General features: G+C 45.3%; 1 protein-coding gene across 1 annotated transcript in view; it reads left to right on the top strand.

Annotated features, from left to right (window-relative positions):
* Nucleotides 1-14,472, top strand: part of LOC142587884 (ubiquitin thioesterase OTUB1) — a 35,192-nt gene extending 20,720 nt beyond the window's left edge. The window contains exons 5-8 of the mRNA XM_075699205.1: nucleotides 3,185-3,269; nucleotides 7,701-7,804; nucleotides 10,682-10,772; nucleotides 11,968-14,472. Of these exons, the coding sequence (XP_075555320.1) occupies nucleotides 3,185-3,269; nucleotides 7,701-7,804; nucleotides 10,682-10,772; nucleotides 11,968-12,168 (481 nt within the window). The 3' untranslated portion in view covers nucleotides 12,169-14,472. The remainder of the gene's footprint in view (nucleotides 1-3,184; nucleotides 3,270-7,700; nucleotides 7,805-10,681; nucleotides 10,773-11,967) is intronic.
* Nucleotides 14,473-20,778: the final 6,306 nt, after the last annotated feature.

Below are 20,778 nucleotides of genomic sequence, written 5' to 3' on the forward strand. Positions count from 1 at the left end.
GATGTGATCGCAGACGGATCAGTCTCTCACGTGACATGAATTGGATCACACAGCGGCTAACATTCACACTACAGAGGGTGACAGGGCGGACGGAGTAGCCTATGCATGGGAAATGGGGACGGAGCAAACGCAACTGAGGTGAAAATCCCAGCGGTGTTTTGGCTCTTCGCTGTATTGTAAAGTGCTTCACGCGGACTGAGGGAGCTCCGCTGCAGGCACAGGTGGCGTGTGATCACGTGATATGCAGTCTGCAATCGGAAATGGCAATGAGCTTTCTCGTTTGAATACAGCTTTACCTTTGGCTTCTGCTGCACTCCTAGGGCTCATCGTAATCCAAGGTCTGGTTTGCCTGCGCCATGCGTTGAGAACTTTTGGTTGCCCTCCAGGATTCAGCTTCTTTTACAGGTGGCAAATTGCGCCAAACAAATGGCGCGGGCGGCGCCTGCTCGTTGGCGCCAGCTACGCACAAAGCAGTGACTGAGTCACGTGATGTGTGGCCCTTTCGTCTGTTGTGCAGGTTGGCCTTGCAACAACCCATCTACCATAAAGTTGTGATCGCTGTTGTGCATTTTGGAGAAAACCAGCGAAGTGGAACTTTCTATGTAATAAATAAAATGTTGCTTATTCAGGGTGTCTACCAATTGGGAAAACCGGGAAAACCGGGAATTCTCAGGGATTTTGAGTAGTCTGGAAAAACTCAGGGAAAACTGAGGGAATGTGTGCTTCTATCAGGGAAAATTAGCTGTAATTTTTTTGAGAGGGTCTAAATTCGCGGTAATGCTGGCTCGAGAAACAGACAGGAATCGTAAGGAATCGTCGTCGGCTGGAGGAATTGCCAGTGTACAGTCAACGACAGACTTTCCGGATTCCCGATAACTCGGATGGCTTCGCGGCACCACCACGTACCCCAAAGAGTCAATGTATCATAACGTCTGAAATTTCAGACGCAAGAACTCTTCGCTGTCCGATTTTCTAAACGTTTTGCGTGATCGCAGGTCCGAGACAGCATTAATGAAAACCACCACCGCTGCTATTTTGATTACCTCGCCGCCTTGAACCGGTGCTCTCGCGCGCAGATCCGCTGGCAGCCGTAGCCACCACTGCGGCAACGCTAGGCTTAGCTGCTTCGACGTTCGCTGTTAAGCTTCTTGTCATTCGGTGCCGTGTTTCTTCATTTCTCCGCTGACAGCAATAATTTTGTCTTCGAAGCTCGGAAAGCACGGCGCATTGCATAATGCTCTTTCCCAAAAGTCTGTTTCGCCTCAGTACAGTCGTGTAACGTGGTGAAGCGTAACAAGCGTAGGAAGGGGCATTTGTCGCGGGACACTGTATGTATTTCTTAATTTTACACGTGTGCACCCGCCCTCACCTGTCACAGTAGGAGCACCGATATGCCTAATAAGTGCACTGACAGGCATTCAGAGCTTTTTCAGACGTACATGTGTCGATTTTAGCCCTTAACGGCAGTAAAAGACATGAATTTATTTTTCGGACTGCCTGATATTTCGGAAGTTTTCGCGGCCCCTAGGGGGTCCGAAAAATTGGACGTTGACTGTAAATTGACCAAGAGTATTCTTCAAATGGTCCGTGGGGCGAACGCGTGGCGAAAGGAGGACGAGAACAGAGAGGATAGACACACTGAGGAATGAACGGGGAATTAAGTATGCGACCACTTCTTTGAAGGAGCCTGAGCTCAAAAAACAAAGTGTTGGCTGATGCTGAGATGCAGGTGTCCCTCATCCAAACCAAAATAAACTCTTTAAAGCAGTGAAACACAACACTGAGGCTTCTTGCGCGAGCTGAGAGTATGTCAGGATAGTTGCATGACACTGAGCATGCTATCAGTTGATCGAAATAGCTCATATTCGAAAATATTTGCTTCTGTATGCATCTCCTTTTTATTTCTTTAAAATTTTTTTCATATGCTTACTAGAGAGTGACAGCATGGGCGATATGGTTTCAGCGCGTCTTGACATAAAACATAGTTTTGCATCACTCAGGGAATTTTGCAAAGGCACTCAGGGAAAACCTGGAAAACTCAGGGAAAACCTGGAAAACTCAGGGAATTTGGAAATGTCAACTTGGTAGACACCCTGTTATTGCTGCACAACAGAGGTCCACTATTAGCTCATTGGGATTCAGTACAGCAGAAGGTCACTAATTAATCAGTTACGGAAGAATCAAAGCGCTTTCTCTTGAACACAGGTTCTGTCAGCGGAAAGCAATATTTTCCAGAGCTTCGTATGCTAGGACTGAGCTGTAATCAGTACTGGCACGCTTATTTGGTCTTACCTTTAGGATGAGTAGACCGTAATGTATATCTTAATTTCTGTGTACCTATGTTATTGATAGCTTGCTACATTCTTGTTATGGAATGCTAGGAGACTCCAGAGCACGTGGAGCACCGTATTTTCTTGCCCAAGATTTGTAAGCTTTAAATTTTTTGAAAAATTTTCTGTTTGATTTGATATTTGACTTTTTTTTTCTTCATTCGATTCAATACTTCCTTTGAAATCAAACATTTGATATTCGCACACCCCTTCTAAAGACACGTTAACCTCCTTGGGTACCGAAACCAAAACTTGTTACTAGAAACGTGGGCTGGCATGATGTAGCTATTCCTGTTATTTCATTCCATACTGTACCTAGCTCACCCACCGATTATGATCAACCAATCTTGCTGATGACATGGGGGAGTGCCATTCATACCACATACAAAGTGGCAAGAGGAAAAAGATTTGAATAGAGTCATTACATTATCCCTGTACAGTGCTATCGTAATTTATTTAGAGTGAGCTCTGACGCTTACAGTATCCACTTCCCCTTTTCTTTTGCTTCGAAAGGGTATAGATTAGATAAGGGGATAAAGGTTCCCTTCATGAAGGCTTGAACCTTCGCTTAACACGTAAAAAAAAAAACATTGTGCAAGTCGAGAACTTCGTGGTACTGAACATCCCGGACAGAGTCGAATGTAGCAGTTGGAGTGGGCAGTGGGAGAAAGAGCTTGTAGCGTAGACCTCACAGTGATGTATGTACTCGGTGCATGGCTTCTGGAGGGTCAGTGTGGTGTTTGGCCATTTGCTTTTCCCCAGTTCTCGGGCACAACGTGCATAGTGGAATTGCATCTGGCCCTAAATTAGCTGGCTGCGGGCATCAAATGTCTTTCCATGCTTGCACCGTGCAGGTTCAAGCAGCTGGCCGAAAACAGTAAAGAGGTGCTTGTCTCACTTGGCTTCCAGCGGTTCACAATCGAGGACTTCCACGACACAGTGAGTGGTTCAGTTCAGTTCACTTTATTGTCCCTAAAGACCCCCGGTGGGGGTGTTACATAAGGGGTGGGTTTAACATAAGTTCCACATTTGATACACTTCATAAGTTATATTCAATGTGATCAATCACACGCTGTAGGAATGAAGACAGGCAAGTGATGCTAACAATGTCAACAAGAAGGCCGTTCCAGTCTTTAGCTGCTCGAGGAATGAACGAGGCGGAAAAATGAGTGGTTTGGGCACACGGGCGTGCGACTTGCTGCGGATGACTGGTGTGGTGAGAGATGCGTGCCGCAGGAATGATGTATGGCGCATGATGAACGGTACTGAAAAAAAACTTGTGTTAGAGCTTAAGACTAGCAATGCGTCGCCGATTAGATAGTAATGTTAGTCCGGACTGTGTTTTAAGTGCGGAAATACTGACATCATATGAATATTGTGAGTGAATGAACCTAGAAGCGCTGTTCTGAACAGATTCAAGTGAGGTGATAAGATATGTTTGGTGCGGGCTCCAGATGGCAGATGCATATTCAAGTTTTGCCTGAACAAGGGACTTGTAGGCAAGCAGTTTTACGTTTTGAGGTGCCTGGCGGAGATTACGTTTTAAAAAACCTAGTGTTTTGTTAGCAGATGATATGATGTTAGAAATATGTTTATGCCAAGACAGATCATTGCATACAGTGACACCTAGGTATTTATAGGACTCTGCTAGTTCGAGAGGCATGCTTCTAATTTGGTAGGGAAATACCAGGGGATTACTGCTACGACTGAAAGACATAACTTTACATTTTTGTACATTAAGTTTCATTAACCAATCGTCACACCATGTTAGTATGTTGGCGAGGTCTTTCTGCAGGGCTGTTTGATTGAAGGTGTTACGCACAGTTCGATAAATGACACAATCATTGGCGAACATTCGGATATTACAGGACACATGTGAAGGTAAGTCATTAATATATATTAAAAATAATAGAGGGCCAAGAACCGATCCTTGAGGGACGCCTGATGTTACTGGCACAGGGTTAGATAGGTGAATATTTATAATGACAGACTGGGAGCGGTTGCTAAGAAATTCAATGATCCAATTCAAAACATCAGGATGCAAATTAAGTCTTGTAATTTTCAATATTAGGCGTTGATGAGGAACTTTATCGAAGGCCTTAGAGAAATCCAGGAAAATTGCGTCAGTCTGTATGTTACTGTCAAGGTTAGTGTGAACATCGTGCAGGAAAATGGTCAGCTGTGTTTCACAGGAGAAACCTTTGCGGAATCCGTGCTGGGCGAGATGGAAAAAGTGGTTAAAGTCAAGAAAATTCATGATAAGTGGTGACCCGGGGTGCAAGCTCTGGTTGTCTTCTTGATTTCAGTGGTGGCTTTCAGTGGTGGCTTTCAGTGGTGGCTTTCAGTGGTGGATTAGACACTTGATGCGATGTTTCCGTGTGCCGCGTTGCATCACCGCAACCTCGACACGGCACACAAAGCAAACATCACCACACCGTCACGCCGACACCAGTCGCACAAACGAAAAACGTGGCCTACTCGCAGCATCGTGCACGAAGAAACAAAACAGCTGCTGAATTGTCTTGACATGGCTTACTAAGCTGAGACCGGAACTGCTGTAGCTACGAACCAGGCGGAAACAATGACACTAAGCTGAGACTGGAACTGCTGTAGCTACAAACCAGGCAGAAACGATGCTGATGAGTGGGGATTTGCAGTAGCGCCACTTAGTGGGGCAGCAGGAGGCTCCGTTCAAAACAAAAATGGCGTTCAGCAAGTCGAACCATGCACCGGTCAGAGTCGGCGCATGGTGCTTGCGATCGAGTTGGCTCAAGGTGTGTCCGAAAAATCAGCCAAGAGGTTGCAAGGTGTCCGAACTTTCGGCAGTTGTTATACATTGTGGTTTATGGGGAGAATGGCGGTGCCGCGAAGCAGACCGAATAATCGAGCATGTCTGAATTTTTGGAGTCCGAAAAATCAGTCGGCGACTGTATATAGCTGTATACAGGCCACGCTAATACAGTAAAACCTTGTTAAACCGTACCCGCTTAAACAGTAGTTTCATCTTAAAATTAGTAAAGTCAAATTCCTGACTCAGTGACCATTGAACATAATGTGTTTTGTATCCGCATAAACCGTACCAGCTTATTGCGTACGCACCGGTTAAAACGTAGAGTTTCCACTTTTCTTCGCGCAAACACGGCGGTACTTCGTCTCTATGGGCGGCCCGGCAGAAAAACAAGCCTCGGAGATCGGAACAATGCCATCCAAGTGCCCTGTGCATTCGCGCGTGAAGCCACATCAACATCAACATCATTTCAGCGCCATGTCAGAGAGCGTTTTGGCGTCGTGCAAGCGAGGACTCGCGTCATGCTGAAGCTTGGAAAAAAAAAAAACGCTGGATGCGCAGTATAGAAGAAAAATTAGACATCGTCCGTGCTATCGAACATGACATGAAGAGGTCAGCAGTGGCATGGGACAGGGATCTGCTGTTGACTACGGTGTGTGGCATTTGGAATGCGGAGAAGTTGCTCAGCAGCGCTGCTGCGACCGCGAAGAGATGTGGGCTACGAGCTTCGACGTTTCGCCATCGTTGCCTCTGTTGTTGCCGAAGTGTCGACTAGCGACAGCATGGGCGATTCAGACTCGACAGTGGCAGAAGCTGCGCGTTGGGCTGCTGAGCATGAGGTCGCGGCATTGAATACTGGCCATGGCGGCTGTATTTTCGATGGGGGCAAAATGCGAAAACAACCGTGTACTTAGATTTAGGTGCACGTTAAAGAACCCCAGGTGGTCGAAATTTCCGGAGTCCTCTACTATGGCGTGCCTCATAATCAGAAAGTGGTTCTGATATGTAAAACTCCATAATTTCTTTAAGAAGCTGTGCGTTATGTTAGCCTCATGAATGCAATCGTCACGACGAGAAGCACCCGGCAATGGAAAAGGCGCCCCCGGGACTTCTTCAGCACTACTGCGCGAGGGCACGGAGAATACGTAACGCCAACAGGGAATCTGCCATGCGAGTGTTTGCCGAGAAGAGGGGGCTGGCTGAAAAGCTGGCACGCAGCTTCAGTAAGTTTGAGGCCGCTGTCGTCGTACTAGGCCGCCACGGCATCAAACGAAAATAACACTTTTGTTGCGTGAAGTGAATAAATACTGCATGTTTTTTTTCCCCTTTCATCACACTCTCTCAGAGTTCCGTTTTCGACAGGTAAGTGGGTGATCTCATGCTATTTCGGTTAAACAGTACTACCGCTTAGTAGGTACGTTTTCTGAGCTCCGGCTAATTACGGTTTAACGAAGTTTCACTGTACTCTTGAACCCACTTATATCGATACCGGTTATAACAATGAGAAGCTGCTGCACCGTCGACTTGTGTATGTTTTCCATGGTGAAATAACCTGCTGTATTATCGGTTATAACGATGAAGTCCGGCTGCTGGGTGTCCGAGCCGATAAGTGGTGAAATGCTAAATCCTTGAAAAGAAAGAAAGAAAACAAATTTGAGCCACTGCACGATGGGCCACTGCTTCAACAGCCGCCACGCGCTCATTTTCCAGCCATCTCCGCGCGGCTCTCTCCCATCACCTATCTGCCCGCTGATCATCGGCAATGCACGCCGTTGCCGGTGAAAAGAAAGCGCACGGCCATAGATTTGGAAACTAAGTGCTTCTAACCGATGAGACTATCATAGCGAACGTGCTTGTATCAGATAGGGACGGTGACGATGGCAGTGATGACACAGTAAGTCAGGCCGCCTCCACGTTGTCCTCACAGGAGGCTCGGCATGATTCAGTCTCTCTGGGGTTTTGCACGAGGAACCTTCTGCTGCACTACGTGGAGCACGTTGATGCCTTGGAGAAGGATGTCTGCGCGCTTCGCGTAAAGCATGCATGGCTGATGGACACGGGCTTTTCTCGTGCGAGCCAGTGAGAAGCACCTGGCGAGATGCTTGTGGCGATCTCTCCTCAGCATTTCTTCTGGATTTCTCAAGCTGACGACAGGCTGCTGTGGCAGCCCTCTCGGAATTTTTAAAAGGCCCCTTTTAAAAAGCGATGCCTCGGCGGTGCACACATGTCGCTTGCCACCCGTGACACCTCTTTGCAGTTGTAGCAGTACCATTCTTTAACGCCGACAGCCGCAGCTTGTTCCACACAATCGGAGTGCCCAGGAAGCAGTTAAACGAGTTAAATGAGAGGCCTCCCTGCCTATATCGTTTTCTCATATCAGCTCTGTCATCCCCCTATTTTGAATTTTTTCATGTGGCTTTGGTTTATAACAATTATCGGTTATAATAATGCAATTTTCATGGCACTTGAATGTTGTTATAAGTGGGTTCGACTGTACAACTGGTTCAGGAGTAGCACGAAGAAAGGCTTAGGTTATTCTTTTGGTGAGGTGTTCTGGTTCTTCTTTCTGCCATGTTTTTCAGTTTATGGATGTCCTCAAGAGGATTGAGAACAACATTACCTTGGATGACTTGCTGAAGATCTTCAACGACCAGGGCTACTCTGACTACATTGTTGTGTACATGAGGTGCGTGCCACAGTTGGGCTATTTGTTAAAGCCCCACCCCCTCCAGGTTTGGGCGTTGCAAACAGACAGGTACAACACATAGGTGAAGCACATGGTGGCAGTTGCAAATGATAAAAGCACTGCTCAACACAAAAGTAGACGAAATTTGAATCGGAATCCTGCATGCCCTTCTTCTCAAGGGAGCCTTGTTACCAGCCAGAGTCAAGGTCAGATGCTCAGATTTCCCTATGTAAAACACTGCCCATGATGTCGTTGATTATGGCATGTGACTTCGGAAAGTTATCCAGTGCGGAATGCATAAAATCGTCCCCGAGAGAGCGCTGGGCAGCTACAAAGAGAGAGAGAGAATGAAAGGCCGGGGTCACCACATAAGCGTGCCGCATTCCCTAGGCTACTGAATGAGAGAAGGCAAGGAAGGATTGTTGCCTGCGAAACAGCATTCGAGGCAATGGCACAGAGCACCTGTGCTGGCAGGGAAACTCGCCTTCTGGCAGCATGGAAATTTAACATTTCAATTCCTCTTCTCCTCTAGTAATGAACCAAATTGAAAGATTGTTGGGGAACAAAATTGAAAGATTGTTGGGGACAAATGCTCCCCGGACGGCGTCCTGAAGCTTATGGTGTACAGGAGATTTCCGTTAGACTGGCTCTGGTTGATTAAATTTTCTGGTTATTTTGATCCCAACCGAATGCCCCGGTTATGGGCCCGAACTTTTGTTGTTTCGATCCTAAAATTACCCTTCGCCGGGTAATTCGAACTTGACAAGTAAGCATGCGCGTGCCTGACCCTTATGGTGACCCCATTGGGAACCACTTTTGGGGCATTGTCTGTTTCGGTGAAGCGTGAGGGGGAAGTAATTGCATTGAACAAATGTCAGCTCCCACTGGAAATGCCAATTTTCGGCTGGCCTCGGGAAGGTTTTCAAACAATAGCCTCACTGACAATGTTTTTTTTATTCTTGGCTACTAGGCGCAAAAACACACACGACACAAGGAAGGAGACGGGACCTTCTTCCGGGACCCGTCTCCTTCCTTGTGTCGTGTGTGTTTTCGCGCCTAGTAGCCAAGATGAATTGTGACCAACTCGCCCAACAAGACGTCCTTTTAATGACGAATGTTTGATTGCGGTATTACGCGATTCTAATGTGTGCCTTTATCCAGATACGAAACCAAAACTGCCTTTGCAGCATTTCTGCGCTTTAACACATAACATTAGTCTATTGGCTTGAAGCTGACTTTAGGGAACTGGCTGCTAATTTGCAACACCTAATGTAACCTTGCCCCCCCCCCCCCCCCCCCTTTTCTTTACTGAAGAGTCGGGTACATGTTATATTCCTAATTTGTTTAGGAGCTTTAATGTCATTTCGGCATTAGCTTCTTGGAAACGTAGAAAGTGGGTGCGCATTCAATTTAAGAAAGTGTTAGACTCTTGCAAATACTGCCAAATGAATCAGTGGTGACCCGGCGGATAATTTGACTGATTTCTTCGGTCCAGATGGGGTCGAAATAACGGAAGTCAACTGTATAACCAAATTTTGCTTTGGGGCCTGGTTGAGGGGCCCAATTGGGCTTAATTTATGTGTGGATTTTGGGAGGAAATTGGGGCTCGCATGGTAGCCCCCCTCTGATGATAACAAGGTGTGGGATGCGAGCCATGTAAAAATTTTAGTAAGGTTGGGCGATATTGGTGCTTGGGTTCATAAAGATAGTTCAGGTTGCAAAGTAAGTGGACACCTTTTTTTGAGCTGGGGAAACTGAACGCACTTTCTGCATTCGTGTTGCCATTGCCTGGTGAGCGGCGGGGGGGGCAGGGGGGGGGAGGTATTACGGTGAGTCGCGACGGGGCAAGCCAAAGCCGAGGGAAAAGCTTGGGGTACACTGCTGAAAAAGGGCTACGAAAGATGGTTTTCTGCAACATATTTAGCTGGATTATCGCTTTCCTTAATGCAGCTAGTAACACTAGTCCTTCTTTGGTGTTGTCATGTGCACAGAACTATTGGTTCGACTAGTCTTATCAGTTGTTTTGTGAGTATGCTCGTGGATTGCTGCAAGCTTCTGATTTGACAAAAACAAAATACAGCATTTTACACCAGCAGGCACTTACAAGCAACAAGGAAAAATTGTTTTTTTTTTACACTGCTTTCAAATGATAACCGTTGTACAACTTTGGATGCTTGAAGCATTCCACCGACCTGTTGACGAAGTACTGATATGCTACGTTATTGCTGAGAACTTGAGAGCAGATGTATTTTGTAACATTCTGTTTCTGTTCTCACTGCTTGTTACGGAGAGTGGCTGATCTCAAATGACAGTGGCGTGGCTTTTTCTGATACGGATGAACACAAAAAAGAAGTGAAATAGAAACAGATCATTATAAAATAAGAAAGCAAAAAAGAAAAACCCTTGACTTTGTGCCTGCAGCACATTATAGGGCCCATGGTTCGACAGTGCAAAGTTTACCGAAGCATCCTCCCTCCCATAATCGATGCACTCCGCTGTTTGTTTTTCGTCGTGCATACTATGCAATCTTTGACCGAGGTGCAGCATGTCATGTTGCACAGAGGGCCAAAGGGTGAAATGGCAATGTCACCGTGTTAAACTGCACGCGTAGCCACTGACTTGGTACGAAGATTTACCAAACACACCTAGCTGTACAGGTGCACGAGGTTAGGAAAACTGGCGCTGGTGGGATGGCGTCGCGATACTGTTGACACCAGGACCAGCCTTAGAATACCAACACGAGTCTCAAACTAAGATGTCTCCTGACGTCCCTACTAGCCAGCAGTCGTCCTGCTGCGTACAAGAAGCGCATAGTGTCTTGCGTGGGGTGTGCACCCACTTGCTTGGTGATGGTTGTTGCGTGTCGGGTGCTTGCAGGTTGCTGACGTCCGGCCAGCTGCAGAAGGAGGCATCGTTCTTTGCCAGCTTCATTGATGGACAGAGGACCGTGCAGGAGTTCTGCAAGCAGGCAAGTTAATTGTCACCTTGTTCCAGGAAGAATGTTCAGAAAAGTGCGCCTTCTACCATGTTCTTTAACCTCCTCTGACTTGCAGGAAAGCTCAGTGATCAAGTCAGTTCTTATTACTGACCGGTACGTTGTGAACAGGAAAAAAGCATGTTGTGAATATGAAAAAGACAAATTTTTGTTTATATACTCTGGTTAGATGCTGAAGGCAACATGTCCTTATAAGTGGAGAAAGTAACCATCTCCTTTTGTTCCTTGGCATTATAAAAAAAAAGTTATTGGCCTAAACACACAGATGAACATGTAGCATTGCTTCATAAGATGGCTCGTTGATGATCGGGGATCAACATGATGTGTTCACTGCCGAGTTGGAAGGATTACAAACTGCGCAAGGGCAAGCTAGCCTATGGACCCCTTGTGCTGATTCCGAAGCTAGCTTTCCTGTGAGGCAGTTTGGCTAAGTAATGGCAGTGTATGATCCTTTGCAAACAGTGTGTACAAGCATAGTTTGCTTGAATTATTGCAATGAAAATGTTGACATGGCTCTGGTGATTAAACCATGTGCAAGAAGCAAGACCCAGCATGGGCGTCTAGCGCTTCAGTCTTCATTTGAACAATTAGTTGGGCAAGTATGGAGGGCAGAGAAGTGGACTTGCAGATTAGGGAAACTGTTTTTGGGGACCAAGGGACTGAGGAAGCTAATTTGAACCAGGAAGCAGAGTTATCCAAGTGCCTCGTAGCCATGCAGAACCAAGCTATCCTTGTTTGCCGTTGCGTGGAGCAAGTCGGACAGCTTCTTGTATTTCGCCTAATTATGTAACAAGCTTTTATTAATTAATCAACTTCTCAAATGTTATATTTTGAGCAATATTGTCATGGGAAAATTGTATGCCATCCTGAAAAGTTCTCAATCCAGCCTTCTCCTGTTGCTCAGTACATGTTACATAAAAGCTTTCTTTTGAAGCCTGAAAGAAGCCTGCGAAAACAAGTGAAAAAATTGTTACATGCAGCAGTTATCTCGCAGAAAACCTCGCAGTTGAAAAACAACTGGCATTGTCAAATGTGTGGAGTTAGGTGCTCGTGACTGCGCTACTTTCGTGGCTTCCATTTCATTGACTGCTATCTATGAGACGTACAAGTCACGCGAGTGGTTCAAGGTCCTGTATTCCCTTCTCATTGCCCTGGCCTGTCCTCGCAGGAGGTGGAGCCCATGTACAAGGAGAGTGACCACATCCATGTCATCTCATTGACGCGCAACCTAGGCGTTGGTGTACGCATCCAATATATGGACCGCGGCATCGGCGGCAAGGTCAACACCCACGACTTCCCCGAAGACCGTGAGCCCCGCATCCACCTTCTGTACAGGCCAGGACACTATGACATCCTGTACCACTCATGACTGCTGCGTTGTTACGACCGTTTCCGTCAGGGTGCCAGGATGTTTCTCATCCTAAATTTTTGTTTGTTTGTTTCATTTTGTGTTTTCCTTGGGAAGAAGGAAAATCTCGGGGCAGGGAAAAGTGTGTGTGATTGTGACCTGGGCTCCGTTCACCCACAGCCATTTCCAAAATTTTGGAGAGAGAAAGTTAAGTCTCTTGTGTTCAACATTGTCTTTCTTTCTGTATTTTGTTTTTGTTTTTCTGTTTTTTTTTTCTTTGTCCTGCTTGTGAATTTCAGTGCTGAAGTCACTGAGGAGCGTCACTGAGGGATCTGCTTTCAAGCAAAAGTACGAAATCTGCAGAGAAGCTCGACAGCGCTGCTGGACTTTGCTTCTGCTCCGAGAAAGTGTCTCGTGCCAGGATGTTCTCGCTTCGACAACAGTCAATAAGTAGCTTGCGTCAGCTGAAGGAAGCTGAATTTTTTTTTTACCTTGACAGCAGAGCACGCATTTTATTTGTCCCAAAACTAGCCCCTCCCCTCCCGTACCCATGCTGCCGTGGAGTTTTCGTGAAATGGACACCACTCAGACTCCATAAAAAAAAAAAAAAAAAAAAATAGGGGGAGGGAGCGGGGAGAACAGCATGATCCAACTTGGACTTTTCCCCCAACTTACTCTCCTGGCGTTTGGAAAATCAGGAGAATTAAGAGCTGTATTTCCAAGCCTTCATATTGCTGTGAGTTCATAAACTCGAAAATCTGGATTGTCGTTTGATGCCAGATGTCCTGTCACGGCCAGAGGCGAATCAGCCGTAATGCCTAAAGTAGCCGGCGTTGCATTCTGCCACTGCCAAGCTGCAGCTGCTTCGAGTGATTAAGATTGAAGACACTCATTTTTGGAGCCAGCCTTCTGGAGAAGTCTTCCACCACTGAAGTTCAGAGGCTTGTTTACAACCATTAGGCAACACAGAATCTTGTTTTCACACTTCTTTTCTCTTTGATTTCTGGTAAACCAAATTCATTAAGTAGTAAGCCGTGAAGATTGGTTGCTGTTGGACCATCCTTGCATAAAGTAATGTACAAGGATTGCAGCAGTTCACATTTTTTTTTCCCTGCTGTCAGATTCGAACAGCTTTCATGAAGATGGCATGTTGTAACTGAAAACTGCGCCTTAGGTGGGGTTCAGTGCCACTTGCAGGCATTTGACAGCTGTGGCTACAGCAATGCATCATCATCAACTTGCAGGAAGTAACTGTAGAAACTTGCATCCTGTTTAACATTGAGCAGCGACCTGCTCAGTCCTGTTCTAAGGTAAATGTACTTCGAAAATTTTCTATGCTCTCAAGTTGACGATGCAATTTTGTCAGCTTATTTATTTTTTTCCTCAGCACAAGCTGTGCTCTGTTTAGCCACTTGCATATTAAAGTTAAATGCGCTGTTTTGTTCCTGGCGTCAGCACGAGTGTGTTGTAATGCAGCGGAAGAAGATGTTAGTGTGTTTTTGTGTTTGCTTTGGAATGTTCGGGCAAGGTTGCTGCAAAACGCCAGAACCATTGCCAGCTTGGGTCTTCAGTCCCTGTCATAACCTGAGTAGCTTGTTTGTACATGTAAGCTGTCTAGGCTGAACTTCTTCCCTAGCTGTCGGGAACAGCTAGTTGTTTGCAGTCAATAATTTTCTCATGATTGTAATAACCATTATACACTATTATTGGCATCAAATCCTGAAGTCAAGGTTTGAATACTGCCTGGTTGGCATCACCCGAAACCATTTAGTCACAATGTTGGGAGCTCCCAGGGCCTCGCCCTTCACGGGTGGCCTTGCTCAGTTGCCGTTCCCGTCGGGAGCATCGGGTACCCATGTGGGTACGACACAAGTGTGCCGACGTGTTGGGGATTTAATCCCCTGGCACATTGGTGAATTCTGCTTTTCTCGTTTCACAGTCTTTGTTCCAAAACTTGCATTGATTGCATGGAGGTTTGCTACCAACTGCCCGTGCATTGTGTGATGTTGGGTTAAGCAAAATAACTTGCGTTGTCAACACTGGCATTGAGGCTCGCGCTCTGCACGGCAACTATTGCACGCGTTTTGGCCCAACTGTGGATTCCCAGCTCCGGATGCGTTACAGAAGTACATGTTCCAGTAAGACGCCAAAGTTGCTGGCGTTTTTCTTTTGTCAAGACTGACAATGTTTTGCGGGTCATGCAAGCAGCAGGACGACATTTTATTTTGTGTAATTTAATTACTCCCGATTTCTTTTTGCGTTTACAAAATGCCTTTATTGACTTGTGTTTCAATAAAGAGAGGGTTTGTTTGCACAAATTGCTCATTGGTGAGTTGTTCTTGCAAGGGCGCATCGTGAAGTAGGACTTGCATTGGCTAAACATCACTTGGGACAAGATTTTTATTTTAAACCTTGCGGGCATTTCTAAGGCTCTTAAGGAATGACTAATGGCTCTTTGCTTGAAATTGTGAGGCTAAGTTTCAATTTCAATTTATTTTCCCATCTTACAGTACAGATGGAGGGGTTGCAGAAAAAAGCTACACCAGGGTAGCTTGACAAGTCTACAAACCTAAAATTCAGCAGGGAGGCAGTATTGGAACTTGTACAAAAAACAAACAGATAAGTATATCAAGTAATCACTGAAGGATACACGAAACAGCAATACGTGCACACAAGTAAACTCAAGCCATGTTATTTAAACACATAGTACGAATCTCCTCGCGCGAAGAAGAAAACAAATTAAAATTAATGAGACTATAACCATTCAGAAGAGATGGAAGAATATAGTGAAGGCGTTCTTGTCCAAGTTTAAGTCGAGGTGTCGGTACTATCCATTCCTCGCCATGTCTTGTTGGATAGCTTAACGTTTTTTTCTTTAGTTCTGCTAATTTCTTGAGATTGGTTATATTATTCCTAATTTCCGATTTAAAGACGACACTGAGACGATATTTATAGAGATTATGTACTTTAATTACCCTAGAATGACTAAATAAAGCTGCACTTGGATGTCTGTATGACGTATTATACACATGCCGGAGATACCTTTTTTGGATTAGGTGAATGCGTTCAAGGTTAGTGAAGGTTGTGATTGAAAAAAGGTTGTGGTTGTGGTAAAAAGTTGAAAGCCCAACTTTTTAAACAAATGTTTGGTTTTGTTTTCTTGCCTAATTGATGTGCGGTTCATTGGAGAACATTGTACGGCAAAATTTTGAAGTACGCCTTTGAAACCATGAGGCTGCAGCCAGAAAAAAAAAATGTCTAAGCCTAATTCATTGGTATATAGTCTTGGACACATTGAACGTAACCAGTGGAGGAGGTCACACTCGAATTCATTGGCTTGGAGCGCCTCTGTATACAGCAGATATACTAGGCAGTGCTTTATGGACGGATGAAGTAAAAGTATGGAGGTTTGAGACATCATCGTCCGCAAGGTACTTCACTTTTCCTATATGAAAAAGCATACACTGCTTCTCTAGTGCCTCGAGCATACCCGGGGACTCTAATTGGTGCTGTAAATGACCTTCATGGTTTCAATTTTGAAGTTCTAGCGAGTGGATAAGCTCAAGTAGGCAATATGCTCCTTGCCATAACCACGGCGGTTGGTTTTGTTGCTGGAAGGGAGTACCACATCGCTGAATTCATGAAGGTGTTCGTAAAGTTTATACACTACATATTGCGTGGAGCCATGTTAATAGCCATGAAAAGTGCCTTTTCTGAGTTGCTGTCCTGGAGAGCATGGTGAAAGTAGTGGCAAATACAATCGGGCAAAAATGTGCACCTAATGGGGGATGTGGGGCTGAAAGGTGAACTCTGACGTGCCAGTTTTAACAATTAGTCTAGGGGCTTTGTCTACTTGTTCTTAGAGCATTAAATTCGATCACCTTAGCACTAGAAATAGCCAAGAAGGTATGCATGTTGCATTGAGAAAATGAGTGTTTCACCTTAGGAAAACTATGAAAAATTAAAGGTGGATAAAATTTTTTCTGAATAGATGGCTTCTGAGTGCTCTATATTACAGTATGGAGGCAGCTGCTTGCAATTTCATGCTTTTTTTCTGTAGAAACCGCATCGCTTAAAAAGTAACTGTTATTTTTTTGTTTTTGCTGTGATCCAGAAATCTATACTTTGTGTGTGGATAGAAGAAATTCAAAAATTCAAGTTGTCCGTAGTGTTGCTCCATCACACATTTTCAGCCTATAGAAACAGTCTTTAGAGCAGTTTCCGCCTTTGGCAGTTTTTAAACGACAATTTTCCAAACAGTGCAAGTTGGTCGAAAAAAGGCGGAAGTATGAGAAAAATCGACGCAATGATCTCAAAAACATGCGAACACAGGTGCACAGGCAAACACGAACAGATCTCGCTCAGTGACCGCGGACGCTCCCTGTCGGATCGGAGGCTTGACGAAGAGCGAAAGAAGCGGTGAACGAAAGCTGTGTGCTGCCGCTATATAGACTGTATCACTCGCGCGATAACAACAGCGAGAGTTCGTCCCCAAGAAACTTCCGGTCACGGGCCTTACCATTCAACTAACACAAAGCGCACTTCTAAGTTGTTTCGCGGTGCGGAACGTCTATGTTTAGGTTCTGAGATAAAAAAAAAAAACGCGCATTACTCCTCAAGAATCATGCATAATATTTCTCTGTAACTTACGGCAACATTCACTTGTAAAGTCGACATGAACAGAGGAAAAGTGTTCAAAATCGGCGGGCTTAGATTCTAACGCACCACTGCCACTCGACATCGGAGCCAGTGCCTTTCTTGGGCGCCAAATATAGCCGGCTACGTCAATGAGCAAAACCGCAAGCTGTCCAGGGTCTGCAGCATCAAAGCCTCTCCGAAACGTTAGGTTACGCAACCTTCCCAACGTTAGACGCGCGAGAACAGGGCGCACGCAAGGCGACAAGCCGCGTCAACACGCGTTAAGATAGCCTTTGTACCCGACGCAAATTGCCTCCAAGAGGACGCGCGCAAACGCGCTCAGCTGGATGGGTGGACGGATGAGTGTCCCCTTTGGAACGGGGCGGTGGGTTGCGCCACCAATCTCTTGCTATTATACTGCTTAATGTCCTCCATGGGTTGAAAAAAAAGGAAAAGACGCACGATTAATTCCCCAAACCAAATTTTCTGACCCCCCATTGAGAGCTTCGTTTTGTACGTCTCCGTTTTTTGTTTCCTTACTTCCACCAATCTTCCAATCGCCTCTTACTCGTTTGCCTCAGCCGCACCACGCAAGGTAGCGGCCGGGCTATAATCGGAACCGTTCAAGTTTCATGCGCGTAGCTTTTTGTACACGTCGCAGAACGTTATGACCAACCTCGTAAAATCAAGGTGGGCTAGCTACCACTAATAACTTCGGTCAGGGCTAGTTGGTACATATACCACATTAAGGCGAAAAAAAAAAGCAGCGACACGCAGGACAGCCACGCAACACGCACGGACAAGTGCCTGTGCTTCTCTCGTATCTTCTTTGTGGTTCTTTTTTTTCTATTTGATATTTTTTGGCCTTAAAATAGGTGCCACCAGACCATCTCTATAAGGGACAGGTTATCGCGATCTCGTCGAGTTCGGCAGGAATGCTTGTTCCAAAGAAATGGTAGGAGGCGTTGATACTCATATAAACTGCTTATATAAACTGCCCAATGAAATTTCAGGGGAAGACCACTCCGCTAACTTCTCTGGAAAGTGCTGCGCTGTCACATACATAACTCTTAAGGTTATACAAGGCTAATGCAAGTGTTGCCGCCTATTTACGCGATGAATAAACGGATCTCACAAATTTGACATTTTCAGAAAAAAAGGTAAGGCTATAGCCCAGTAAAATTTCAGGAAAAGACCGGTCGGCTAACTTCTCTGGAAAGCGCTGCGCCGTCACATACGCAACTCTCAATGCTATACAAGGCAAATGCAAGTGCTGCCGCCTATTTACGCGATGAATAAACGGATGTCACAAATGGCACATTCTTCAGAAAGAAGGTAAGGCTATAGCCCAGTGAAATTTAAGGAAGATCGGTCGGCTAACTTCTCTGCAAAGCGCTCCGCCGTCACATACAAAACTCTCAAGGCTATACAAGGCTAATGCAACTGCTGCCACCTATTTTCGCGACCAATAAACGGATCTCACAAATTTAACATTTTTCAGAAAGAAGGTAAGGCTATAGCCCAGTGAAATTTCAGGGGAAGACTGGTCGGCTAACTTCTATGGAAAGCGCTGCGACGTCACATACACAACTCTCAAGGCTATACAAGGCTAATGCAAGTGGTGCCACCTATCTACGCTATGAATAAACGGATCTCACAAATTTCACATTTTTCAGAAAGAAGGTAAGGCTGTAGCCCAATGAAATTTCATGGGAAGACCACTCTGCTAACTTCTCTGGAAAGTGCTGCGCTGTCACATACATAACTCTTAAGGTTATACAAGGCTAATGCAAGTGTTGCCGCCTATTTACGCGATGAATAAACGGATCTCACAAATTTGGCATATTCAGAAAAAAAGGTAAGGCTATAGCCCAGTAAAATTTCAGGAAAAGACCGGTCGGCTAACTTCTCTGGAAAGCGCTGCGCCGTCACATACACAACTCTCAAGGCTATACAAAGCTAATGCAAGTGGTGCCACCTATCTACGCTATGAATAAACGGATCTCACAAATTTCACATTTTTCAGAAAGAAGGTAAGGCTGTAGCCCAATGAAATTTCATGGGAAGACCACTCTGCTAACTTCTCTGGAAAGTGCTGCGCTGTCACATACATAACTCTTAAGGTTATACAAGGCTAATGCAAGTGTTGCCGCCTATTTACGCGATGAATAAACGGATCTCACAAATTTGACATTTTCAGAAAAAAAGGTAAGGCTATAGCCCAGTAAAATTTCAGGAAAAGACCGGTCGGCTAACTTCTCTGGAAAGCGCTGCGCCGTCACATACACAACTCTCAAGGCTATACAAAGCTAATGCAAGTGGTGCCACCTATCTACGCTATGAATAAACGGATCTCACAAATTTCTCATTTTTCAGAAGAAGGTAAGGCTGTAGCCCAATGAAATTTCATGGGAAGACCACTCTGCTAACTTCTCTGGAAAGTGCTGCGCTGTCACATACATAACTCTTAAGGTTATACAAGGCTAATGCAAGTGTTGCCGCCTATTTACGCGATGAATAAACGGATCTCACAAATTTGACATTTTCAGAAAAAAAGGTAAGGCTATAGCCCAGTAAAATTTCAGGAAAAGACCGGTCGGCTAACTTCTCTGGAAAGGGCTGCGCCGTCACATACGCAACTCTCAAGGCTATACAAGGCAAATGCAAGTGCTGCCGCCTATTTACGCGATGAATAAACGGATGTCACAAATGGCACATTCTTCAGAAAGAAGGTAAGGCTATAGCCCAGTGAAATTTCAGGGGAAGACCGGTCGGCTAACTTCTTTGGAAAGCGCTGCGCCGTCACATACACAACTCTCAAGGCTATACAAGGCTAATGCAAGTGCTGCCGCCTATTTACGCGATCAATAAACTGATCTCACAAATTTCACATTTTTCAGAAAAAAGGTAAGGCTATAGCCCAGCGAAATTTCAGGGGAAGTCTGGTCGGCTAACTTCTCTGGAAAGCGCTGCGCCGTCACATACAAAACTCTCAAGGCTATACAAGGCTAATGCAAGTGCTGCCGCCTATTTACGCGATCAATAAACGGATCTCACAAATTTCACATTTTTCAGAAAAAAGGTAAGGCTATAGCCCTGTGAAATTTCAGGGGAAGACCAGTCGGCTAAGTTCTATGGAAAGCGCTTCGCCGTCACATACAAAACTCTCAAGGCTATACAAGGCTAATGCAAGTGCTGCCGCCTATTTACGCGATCAATAAACGGATCTCACAAATTTCACATTTTTCAGAAAGAAGGTAAGGCTATAGCCCAGTGAAATTTCAGGGGAAGACCGGTCGGCTAACTTCTCTGGAAAGCGATGCGCCGTCACAGACACAACTCTCAAGGCTAATGCAAGTGCTGCCGCCTATTTACGCGATCAATAAACGGATCACACAAATTTCACATTTTTCAGAAAAAAGGTAAGGCTATAGCCCAGTGAAATTTAAGGGGAAGACTGGTCGGCTAACTTCTATGGAAAGCGCTGCGACGTCACATACACAACTCTCAAGGCTATACAAGGCTAATGCAAGAGCTGCCGCCTATTTACGTGATCGATAAACGGATCTCACAAATTTCACATTTTTCAGAAAGAAGGTAAGGCTATAGCCCAGTGAAATTTCAGGGGAAGACCGGTCGGCTAACTTCTCTGGAAAGTGCTGAGCCGTCACATACGCAACTCTCAAGGCTATACAAGGCTAATGCAAGTGGTGCCGCCTATCTATGCGATGAATAAACGGATCTAACAAATTTCACATTTTTCAGAAAAAAGGTAAGGCTATAGCCCAGTGAAATTTCAGGGGAAGACCGGTCGGCTAAGTTCTCTGGAAAGCGATGCGCCGTCAATACACAACTCTCAAGGCTATACAAGGCTAATGCAAGTGCTGCCGCCTATTTACGCGATCAATAAACGGATCTCACAAATTTCACATTTTTCAGAAAAAACGTAAGGCTATAGCCCAGCGAAATTTCAGGGGAAGACTGGTCGGCTAA

Source organism: Dermacentor variabilis, chromosome 7 (genome assembly GCF_050947875.1).
Source record: "Dermacentor variabilis isolate Ectoservices chromosome 7, ASM5094787v1, whole genome shotgun sequence".
NCBI classification, from domain to species: Eukaryota; Metazoa; Arthropoda; class Arachnida; order Ixodida; family Ixodidae; genus Dermacentor; species Dermacentor variabilis.